The 10,907-nt window shown below is 37.2% G+C and overlaps 2 protein-coding genes across 3 annotated transcripts; one reads left to right on the top strand and one right to left on the bottom strand.

The window, feature by feature from the left end:
* Window positions 1-2,662: 2,662 nt before the first annotated feature.
* LOC109855263 (probable rRNA-processing protein EBP2 homolog) lies at window positions 2,663-4,755 on the bottom strand. Of its 2 annotated transcripts, none has more exons than XM_020429315.1 (3): window positions 4,515-4,755; window positions 4,253-4,342; window positions 2,663-3,828 (listed from the first exon to the last, which is right to left on the bottom strand). In XM_020429315.1, the coding sequence occupies exons 1-3, from the start codon at window positions 4,560-4,562 to the stop codon at window positions 3,019-3,021; spliced, it is 948 nt and encodes a 315-aa protein (XP_020284904.1). In that variant the 5' UTR covers window positions 4,563-4,755; the 3' UTR covers window positions 2,663-3,018. The 2 variants fall into 2 exon arrangements, with proteins under 2 accessions (XP_020284904.1, XP_020284905.1); XM_020429316.1 differs by having other exon boundaries at window positions 4,537-4,754.
* Window positions 4,756-5,093: 338 nt separating this feature from the next.
* LOC109855267 (uncharacterized protein YJR142W) lies at window positions 5,094-8,614 on the top strand. Its single transcript, XM_020429321.1, has 5 exons — window positions 5,094-5,184; window positions 5,858-5,955; window positions 6,078-6,282; window positions 6,379-6,858; window positions 6,967-8,614. The coding sequence occupies exons 1-5, from the start codon at window positions 5,109-5,111 to the stop codon at window positions 7,089-7,091; spliced, it is 984 nt and encodes a 327-aa protein (XP_020284910.1). The 5' UTR covers window positions 5,094-5,108; the 3' UTR covers window positions 7,092-8,614.
* The last annotated feature ends 2,293 nt before the right edge of the window (window positions 8,615-10,907 follow it).

The following is a 10,907-nucleotide window of genomic DNA, read 5'->3' as shown; positions in this document are numbered from 1 at the left end:
ACCCTCTTTCCACGTACGTGCAACACGAGAGAGCTGCACAGTCGATTTACTACGAGCTTTATGGTACACACCGTGCGAGAGCACGCAGAAGTACCCTACGGCTAACTATCCCGCGCTTGGAGTCTACCACGGCCGACTGTATTATTCCCTGTAAACTATCCCGGGCCACGCGCCCGACGCACGCGCGATTACACGCACGCTCGCGCGTAATGCAGCGATTTTTACACTTCCCGGAAAGCTCGTTCGAGCGTCGGAAAGCACATGATCGGTATTTTCGTCGGCGAGAAGTACCTACCACGCGCGCGCGCGCGCGCACACACTCGCCCGACACCCTCCATTCTATTCATTCGCACGTATCGCGAAACGATACTCGCAATGAGGGGGGAGGCAACAATGCGATGGAAATAATCGTTGAGACGCTGTAATTCAATGATACAACATCCACTTTTATTTTTGCTGAGAAAATCTCTCGAATTGGAAACGTCTGGGGTTATTTTATTTTATTTTTTTTTTTTTTATCGCCGTAGAGACGCGCCAGCGACAGATCCTTGCGAATCGTATAATAAAGGAGCCGACAATTACGACGACGACGACGACGACGACGGTGCTGGTGACCGTCATAAACCGCGCGAAAGGAAGAGGTGGTGAATATCGATTAAGCGATCGCGGGAAACGTAATTTCTGTAATACGCGAGATCATTTCAGAAGCGCCATCGGCGGCAGATAATTGAGATGGATATTGAATCGTCGACGCGTCACATTTCCGCGGGCTCATTGCCGTCTGGTATATTCTCCCCGATACATTCATACGTAACGATACACCCCCCCGGTTCCAGTAAATTTGAAATCGGCCAAATCGCCCGCAGACAATCAGTCGAAACAAATTTCGCCCATTAGCGATACCGTTTCGGAGAATACGTGTCACGCTGCAGTTCTCGTCAAATACAAATACCATATCTGCTCGCGAGATGCGTTCGTCTCTGTGCTGCGCGAACCCTCTCTCTTCACCCGCCCTCTTCTGTTCCTCGTACGCGCGCGCGCGCACTTACGCGATTGAGATGAAAAATTCGCATTTTATTTCGCAAAATCGCGACACAAGTCTGAATATCCCGATTATAATAAATGCGATCCGGATTATATCGCGATCGGCGGTTCGGGGGATTCGAGCCTTCGGGATCGCGGAAAGAGAAATTCATCGCGAAGCCGATTCCGGAAGACTCGAAAAATTCATCGCTTCTTCCGAGCGAGCAAATTCCTTCCTGCAAATCAATTTCTTTTCATTTCCGTCTATTTTCCGCGAGATAAATTTCCCTCCCCCGCCGTTTCGCTCTTGTTGCTCGTCGTCGCATTTTCACGGATGTTCGGACTGGCGCGCTCTGGACAGTCGGACGCGCGTCAAACGGAGCAGCGTAAACGTACGTTGCAACAACGACGGGGAGGGAAACACAGACGCGTGAGAAAGCAGACAGAATAAGAAAGCGAGCGAAACGGGCGCGTTACTACGCATGCACGCGTTATCCCTGACACGTACGTAATTGCCTGGATTCGGATAGTTCGCGCGCGCGCAAAAATAAAATATAAAAAAAATGAAAAAAAAAAAAAAAATGAAAAAAAAAAAAAAAAAAAAAAAAAAAAAAAAAAAAAAAAAAAAAAAAGGTGAAAACACATCGAGACCTGTTACGGGAACAGATGTTACCTAGGCAGCAAATTCCCAGAGTCTGCTGTACCTCCTCGTTTACAACCGAGAGAAAAGTGTTTAACGCTGTGATGGGATTTAATATTAATTACACGATAATCTCGTTTTGTTTTATCTGATCGTAAACGGTGGGAGGATTTCAGATGTTCTTTTTTTGTTTTAATACTTTCTTCACTTTACTAACTTCCTTACCTGGCACGTTTACTGCAAAGTTCCTTCCAATTTTCAATCCGCGCCCGTCAAGATACGTTTGACCGATAGACCTCGGTAGAGAGACACGACGACAAGTTTCCGATCGTTATCCGATGTCGGACTGTATCAATTGATGGATCAACCGCCGATAGCCGGTAGAACGGTGGCTGCATTCGCGCAGGAAATGAGGATCATATATAGAAGAGCCGTTCAAACACGTGTGTATCGGTGCGCACGGTTCGCGGAGAGTGTAATAGACGATGTAATCAGCATCCTATGCATACACAGAGTACCGTACATATGTGACAACGAATTGTCCTGCGCAAGACATGTGTTACGCGAATCGAATTCTACGCGCGGCATGAATTTCGCGATTTTTTTTCTCATTGCGATAAATCGACTGATGATTGGAACAATTTTTTTCAACACATATTTAAACATTGCTTTTGCGCGAAATCATTTATCGATATTCTCTTGTTTTTCTGTGTCTTATTTGTGCGAATAAAACATGTTCGTATTAAACAGAAATGCGAAAAACCGATACTTTTTTTTACCGGCGATAACAAGCGCGTGATTTCTCGCTTTCACGTTAAACGTGATCGCAGCGAGTGTCCAAACACCAATTTAAAAAAGTTATATTTTAGCGTGGGTTTTGGTTAGTCAGTGCGCGGTAACACGTGACTTCTGAAATTGTTCGGAATTTTTGGAATCACGGAATTTTGGGACTATAAGACACAGTAAATCATATTTGTGTATATTTGTACAGAATTTATTATTTACTTGTTCGCATGTACCACAGTAGAACTCCAGTAATTTCGAGCGCACGGGACCGGATTCATTTTAGACGTCGAAATTATCTTCTTCCCCTTTCAATTAGCGACCAACTGGTAGCAAGAAACGATAAAATATATATATATATATTTATTTTTTTTTTTTTTTTAGATTTTTAAAGAATAAATGCACATTTTACGATATATTCCCAGTTACTCAAGATCGGGAAAACGTCACTACTAATCTATTGGTTCGTCCATAAAGGAGAAAATTGTGATGCTCGAAATTTTACTGGAGTTCTACTGCATTCACAGTCCAATATAAATATTCATACATACAAATCTCACAATTCAAGTTCATTAGTTATTTGACTTTTTTTTATTTTTCATTTGTATTCTACGACTTTTACCTAATCTTTGTTTTCCTTTTCCACCTTTTCCCATCCTTCCCTTTCTCAGTGTGGACGGTCGTTTATATTCAGAAACATCGGCCGAGCTACTCTTTGTATTCCATTTGCTACCGCGTTTTTTGCCACCAAAACCATATTTCTTCGCCTTTGTCCTTTCCTTCGCCAGTGCTTTTCGACTTATTGTACGATTTTGCTGTTTACCTTGAGGTTTCTTCTTGTCGTCCAAGAAATCAAGATCTTTTCTTACACCTTTACGATATTTTTTAACCTCCTCAAGCATTTTCCTCTTTTCCGCGTGTTTCTTTAACGTTGCCTCGACCTGCATCTGCTTAGCTACCTTCTTCTGCGCTCTTAACTGTCTCGCTTTTTCCGATCTTTGCACCATCGCCTGTTTTTTCATCAAGTTCGTTCTGACTCTCTGCATGTGCTCGTCAGACTTGGCCATCTGCGCAAAGTAATCGTCCGGTCTAATTGTGGGCACGCCGAGCTCCTTTAATCTGGAAATACCGTCCATAACAGCGCTCTGAGCCTGACGATGAAACATGGTTTCTCTGCGAAAGTCATTCAGAACAGGATCTTCGGAGGGTTCGTACTGAGGTAACTTCTTATTTCCCTGCAGCTGTTTACTGCGCTTTATCTCTTGTTCCTGCATTTGAAGAGCCAGTTCTGGTGCCAGGGGCGCTGGTGCATTTATCATGTCCAGCCTCTCGATCCATGGTAAATTCAGTCTTACTGCGTCGAACTTCTTCTTCATGAGTGTCTGCAAATTGTATAACAAACATCAAGTTAGATTAGGTTAGATTAAGTCGGCCAAGTTAGAAATAACAGACGTCATCGACAATGCTGACAACAAGACCGGCCCAGTGGTCTCGGGGCCTGAGTTCGCAGGGGCTGCGAACCCGGAGTTCTCGAATCTGCTCACCAATCCGAAGGATTTTTCCGGGCCGGTCCCTTTCAATCGAGTGTATCGATTGATTGGCGAACAGAATCGAGACTCCAAAAAATAATTTGAGTGTAATCTCGAATTAATTACCCTCCCACAAGGCGATCAGAGTCACAACATCTCGAACACGAGCCCGGCCACACAAGTGGGCACGCCCACTGTGAAAGAAGGCCGTGTATCGCGTGGTAGTAAGGACAATAAAAAAAAAAAAAAAATGCTGATGACAAAAAGAATCACTTACAACGCAATTCTTCGGCTGCTTTAGGTGGTGAGCGGATTCGATCTTGAAAATTCCGGGTTTTATTAATCCTTTCTCAAAGGCTTCCTGCAACTGTAATTGATCTATTATTTAGCAAAAGTAATTGATCTATTATTATGGATCCATTATAGAGATAAACCTCGCGATTTTTCACTCTTGCGAGCTGAACACGAGGAGATAAGAGAGGTTAGAATGCGTAAACACCGGAGAAAGATCGGCAAGAGTGAAAAATCGCGACGTTTACCTCTTCATCGGACGAGCTGTACTCCGAATCTGATGTTTGTGACTCCATAATAATAGATCAATTACTTCCGAAATGCAAATTCAATCGCAAAACCGGCTACAAAAACTCTCGCGGAACGTGCGACACTCAAACAAACACGTCTGTCCGAATTCGTCGTTAGGTTAGGTTAGGGTTAGGGTTAGGACAGTCATGGTTGATTGATGAGCAGCGTATGTTGCCAGGCAGGCGGTGTAGCACAATCTGTGTCTTCTTTCCGGCAATCGAAAAGAAGGAAAATTCGCTTTACGAATGACAAAGACACAACGCGAACAGCGGTCGTTGCTGATTGGCTGGCGACGTGACATGGCAACGAGCAGGCCGATCACAGCGCTTCGCTCGATGACAAGCGCCGCGTGCGCAGTAGTGCCACAGCAATCGCCGCTGATTGGCTGGCGGCGCGAACATGGCGACGAGCCGACCAATCGCGGCGCTCTGCTCGATGATGCGCACCGCGTGCGCAGAAACACCACAGCGGCTTCCAATCTGACATACATATATATGTTATGCTCCAAGCCAGAATTATCGCAGCTGGCCGAATGACAACGACGAAACATCATGGCGGACAAAGATAAGAAGCCGATGTCACGTTTAATGAAACTCGCGAACAAATTTAACTGCTTCTACCTGTCAGGTGAGCACGAGCAACGAGTTGCATGTACTCGGACTTGTATTTTCTCATTCTTTGTGTTTCTCCATCACGTAATCGATAAGAACACACGGCTGCCTCTCGTACGGACCAGTAAGAATATTGATTTCGCGTGTTGTCCGTATCTGTCGTTCGCGTTTCAAAAGCAAAACATTTTTCGTCAGGACCCACAAACGAGCATTCAGCATTATCCGCGATTATTCATCATCTCGTGTCGTTTCACGACAGTTATCCGAGTCTCTCTGAAAAAACTTCATTTCCAAAATCATCTTTAATTGTTTTTTTTTCGAGACATTTTGTAACAGACGTAGCTAGCGTTTGTTTTGAGTGCGAAGAAAGTTATTATATGCATGTTAAAAATATACAAACAATTATTTAACCAAATGATATCTTTTTAAAAAAGATATATATATACTTATAAAAAAGATGTATAAAATTGTTCTCTCTCATTTATATCTTAAAACATTGGAACTGGAAGTAATGTTTTTTGTTTTTATTGCACTGCACTTAATTTAATTGTGTTTATTTTTTGTTTTATTGTTATAGTTCTTTTATTATATTATAATTTTATTGTATATTATGGTTTTTCCTTTGTTTATAGATCATAGTATTTATTATTTTTGTTATTTTATTGTGTGTTATATATTCTTTGTGTTAGGTTTACATGCAGGAGAATGCAGAGCTTTTGTTGTGGATGGACAACAAGTTGGTCTGGTACGACCAGATGTCGTGAAAGAAATATTAAATCATCCTCAAGTGAGTGTTTGCCTTTAATTGTCCTCTATTTGTGTATATGTATATATATATATACAAAGATTCACATATGTATGTATGTAAACATGATTGTCACAAGCATGATATTTTGAACTATTTTGAAGGTATTTCAAGTATATCCTGAATATGTGCAATTAAATCCTGCTTTTCGAGATTATACTGAAAGAAGTGCACGTATTGATGAAGTATTAAGAGAATGGAAAGCAAATGGAAAATTTGTGACACTAAGAGGCTGGAGAGAAGAGTGTCACGAAGTGCGCGCTCAGTTTAATACTTTACCTTTACTTAAGATGGATCGCTCAGCTACATGTGAGTATGAGAGAAATCACTACTTTGTTTGTATAATTGCAACGAAATACATTACAATTAATTCGCGTGCGTTGTGGATATTGATTAAAACAATAGGTTTATTTGGAATTCGAAAATATGGAGTAGACATAAATGGCTATGTAATGGATCCTGTTAAGGGTTTGTCAATATGGTTACAAAAACGTAGTCCGACCAAACAAACATGGCCAGCTTACTGGGACAGCATGGTGAGTGGTGGATTGACTGTTGGTTACGGCATAAACGAAACTGCAATAAAGGAAGCTGGTGAAGAAGCCGGAATCCCAAATCATCTTATTGTCAAGCTCAAGAGCGCCGGTTGCGTATCCTTTTTCTTTGAAAGTGAAAGGGGACTGTTCCCTAACACAGAATTTGTGTACGATCTCGAACTGCCACCTGATTTTGTACCACACAATAGCGACGGAGAAGTAGAGACCTTTGAATTGCTGCCTGTTGGCGAATGCCTAGAAAGGATACTCTCTCCACATTTCAAGACTACATCTGTACCAGTTGCTCTTGACTTCTTAATCAGACACGGATACATTACAGCGGAAAATGGTAAATATTTTCTTTTAATCATATCTGTAATAATTGTTTCTTTTTTTTTTTTTTTTTGGTCTACATGTAAATAATTTCCCGATAGTAATTTGAGTAATTTTGTTACAGAGCCTAACTTTATACAAATTGTAGAGTTACTTCATGTACCTCTGCAAACTATGTACAAACATCGACACAAAGTTAGCGATGGAATGGCCAATGGTGAAGCAATCGAAGCTCTAGAGAAAAATTAAGTTTCCATAGAAACTCTTAATTTATAACACGCTGCAGGCTATGAATTAAATTAAACGAATGAGGTTGTTCATTTTCTTTGTTTATTCATTTAATAATGAATTTCATATTAAATGACGCAGTTGTACACATGGAAGATTCTTATAAAAAGTTTTTTTATAAATTATTGACTTGTAGAAATTAAAGAACACGCGTTTGTATTGTTAAGTTGAACATAGTATCTTTTGCATTTATTTTAGAGTTATTTTAGTTGCAATTCTTACATTAACAACGAAAAAGAGAAATTCAATACGCTTTATTAACCGTATTACTTGTAGCATGGTTATGTGATCGGTGTAATACGTTTTTGTTTTCAAGTTTTCACAGTTTTGTGATTCAAAAATGAGGAGAAATTTGCATTTTAATCAACTTTTTATATGATAAAATGTTAATCTTTTATAGTGAAAATCTGATTCGATATCTGATTAATAGAATGAAGTTGTAAAGATAAATCTTTTCAGGTATTCAATTCTATTAATAATTAACTTCATTATTTTTATTAATTCTTTTTAACAAATTAATTGAATAAGTAGTTAGATTATCGAAGAATATTTTTCTGTACGATCTGCCATTCTTACATTCAGCACAACAAAAAGTATGCAAATTATATAATGTGCTTATTTACCGAAAAGATATAATGAAAAAACAAAAAAAAACAAAAAAAAAACAAAAAAAACCAAACTTATATGACGTATTACGATCAAACCAGAAGTATTACGGACGCATTCCAAATAAGTTTACTGATAAGAATATGTGTGTGCTTAAAACTCGAAAAGGTTTTTCAATCAACTCACAGTTATGTCTTTATATATATTAAATCTTCCAGCGTACTTAAACATTTGACTGCTATTTACATGAATTTGCTTATGAATGCGTTCCAACAGTTTTCGATAGAACTTTGTTTTGAATATATGTTTACTTGAATTCCATTAACGAACATGAAAGGCTGTTGTTTGGCATGTTTATTTATAACGTTGACCGCCACGCAAAATTTGTCTCACTGCGCTGCGAATTAACTGTCATTTTGTCTTTATTATTTTTATTGTCAACCCAAATGATAAATTTGTGTTCTCTCAATTAGTCGTTTATCGCGATTTTCCATTATTCTTTTCCTTTAAGTGACACTCTAGCTCAGGTTAAAACAATTTTGTCGCCATGTTTGTAAACATTTTTTTTCTTAAAAAAAAGACTTGAAAAAAACTACGTGCCAGGTTCCATAACTTCCGGCGTGGTAGTCAACGGTATTATTAATACTTTGTTTAGGAGAAAAATCAAAAGTGATAATTTTATTATTCCTTCATCTTGTATACATTACTTATTGTTCGAATTCATCTCGTATGTACATTACTTATTGTTCAAATTTTATTAATATAATAACTGCACAAACTGGCAAGCACAAATTTAAAGACTAATACAACATTTATATCTTTTTGTTCGTCAATTGTTTTGATATTTAAAAAAGTTATAATTTCATGTTTAATTTCATATTTAACCAAATTTAGTAAGTTTATATAAATTTAGCGAGTACATGTAAAATTTCATTTTTTTTTTTAACTCACACACGGAGATCAACAAAAACAATTGTGACATTTGCATCGTGTTTTAATTGTACATAGTATTTATTTTTATTCTAACTTACTTTTTAACATGGCAATTTTATTAAATTGTATATTGCATTTATATATGTATATTACTATATTATCGCTTTAAATATCGTTGCATTATGAGATCATGAATAACTGTTATTAATACAACTCATGTGATATATTTTACATTGCAGTTTTAAAAATTGTTACATATACCTCATAAAGAGCGTAAAATACTTATCCATACACAATAATCTGTTGATATTCTTGTTAAATTCATTATTACGAAAATTGCATTACGTATATATGTATGAAATCTTATATCGTATATGTCTGTTACATCTCAGTTACAGTGAAAAAAAAAAAAAAATGTATTAGTCTTATAATAAATCATCGTAAAAAGGTACGGGGCAAGTACTTGAATCACGCTCTAAAGATCGAAAGATTTACACAAAAGTCTGTTTCAGAAAGAGTAGATATAAGTTCCGAACATCATTTACTTTATACACTATGCATACAACAAGTATTTCGTAGAATAGCATTTGAATCTTTTTTATACCTACCTACCTACGTACAATATAATTTCGTATATTCTCGCACATACATGCCGATGAATTGATATTTTGACAATTTGTATTAAGTCTACCGGAAAATTTTCTTGAATTTTCTATGAGAAGATAAAAAACACATTTTTTGTAGAAATAGTGACGGACAAAAAAGATCTATACATAGAAAATTGGGAAAAGACAATATGTAAGAGAAATCAATAGACCAATAGCACACACACACAAATAATTAACGTTTTTTTTTTATATAACAAAACAGAAGTTTTCGGTAGGCCTAATATACATATACATATAGAACCTCGTTAATTTAACAAATTTTTGCAGTCCCATAAGACCTAATCGAACACTGCGTGTAATAGATTTCATAAGTTTAATACTTTTGTAATGGAGACGATAATGTGTGTAACAATATACTAGTCACTCTCATCTCTTTATCACTCTCTTCTCTCTCTTCTAACATTTAATCTTTCTCCGATCATATATGATGTTTGTGATACATATATACTTTAAGATTATTTTTCCTATTATGAAATTTGTGCATTTTGTTGTAGAAATGGATAGGACTGCTTTATGTTTGTTAAAATAGTTTCCGACATACAATAATAAAGAATTGCATGTTTTTACACCTCAAGTAAAAAAAAGAAAAACAAAAAACCTAATTTAGCTGTGCAGACTTAAGTGAGTTAAGTTTTATATACGATGTTTTTTTTTTGGGCATATGTAAATTATTGTAATTTTGCGTACAATTTTTAATTAGCTCGAACATTTTCTATAGACTTATCGTACAATCTCTTTTGTTTTATATCAGTTTATATCAGTTCTAAAAACAAAAAAGAGAGATCAAGCTCTTCGGAAATCAAGCCGCTGTAGAATTAATCGGCGTTAAATCAAGTTTTATCGCAATTTTATGTAGTTGGTTAAAGCTTCCGCGCGCGTTTAATTCTTCACCGCCATATTGATTTTTATGACGTCAGAAACGAGAAATGATCATGAGTGATACTTGCGACATGTAGCTTTATTCTTTCTTTTTTCTCTCTCTCAAAAATATATGTTTGTAATCCTGAAACCTGTAAAATATGCAGCAAACATGACTGATACCTGTCTATAACATGTACATCACCCTAGAAGTATAATAATTTCTGAAGTAGCGGTACTGTGTGTGTTCTTCAGCGATGTCGCGTATTTTGTTTTAATTTTTCAAGTTTCGTCACAAATAAATTTGCCGCATATCAAATACACCTCTGAGGATTACAATGATATTAATTTTTCAAGAAAAACTCAAATATGAAGTTTATACATTGCAAGAATCTCGTATATCGTGTCATTTCTCGCTTCAACATAATATACAAACATCAATATGGCTGCGGAGAGTGACTTTTTTAAATTAAAATCGCGCGGCTCGTTATTTTGATGATCAAAAAACTAAAAGTTTTTCGCAATAAACACGACCAATTAATGACAACGTTTATAAATTATAATCTTGAAGTTCGCGAAGTTTGATGTTCGTATCGATTGCGTCAAAAGATGTAAACAAAAATATAAAACAGGTGTGTAGCCTTAGAATCGATTGTACTTACACCATAACCATATCGAGCAATGTTCTACTAGATTTTTTGTGGCATTTAAT

This window comes from Pseudomyrmex gracilis, unplaced genomic scaffold, assembly GCF_002006095.1.
Source record: "Pseudomyrmex gracilis isolate BER0280 unplaced genomic scaffold, ASM200609v1 scaffold_85, whole genome shotgun sequence".
NCBI classification, from domain to species: Eukaryota; Metazoa; Arthropoda; class Insecta; order Hymenoptera; family Formicidae; genus Pseudomyrmex; species Pseudomyrmex gracilis.
This window is presented reverse-complemented; position numbering and strand designations above follow the sequence as displayed.

Excerpts from the sequence above, each read along its gene's own strand:
- LOC109855263 (XM_020429315.1), bottom strand. The coding sequence starts at position 4,562 with ATGGAGTCACAAACATCAGATTCGGAGTACAGCTCGTCCGATGAAGAG. Across the intron at positions 4,343-4,514 it reads ACAGCTCGTCCGATGAAGAG|TTGCAGGAAGCCTTTGAGAA; the intron begins GTAAACGTCGCG and ends GATCAATTACAG. Across the intron at positions 3,829-4,252 it reads AGCAGCCGAAGAATTGCGTT|ACACTCATGAAGAAGAAGTT; the intron begins GTAAGTGATTCT and ends TACAATTTGCAG.
- LOC109855267 (XM_020429321.1), top strand. The coding sequence starts at position 5,109 with ATGGCGGACAAAGATAAGAAGCCGATGTCACGTTTAATGAAACTCGCG. Across the intron at positions 5,956-6,077 it reads AAATATTAAATCATCCTCAA|GTATTTCAAGTATATCCTGA; the intron begins GTGAGTGTTTGC and ends ACTATTTTGAAG. Across the intron at positions 6,283-6,378 it reads GATGGATCGCTCAGCTACAT|GTTTATTTGGAATTCGAAAA; the intron begins GTGAGTATGAGA and ends TTAAAACAATAG.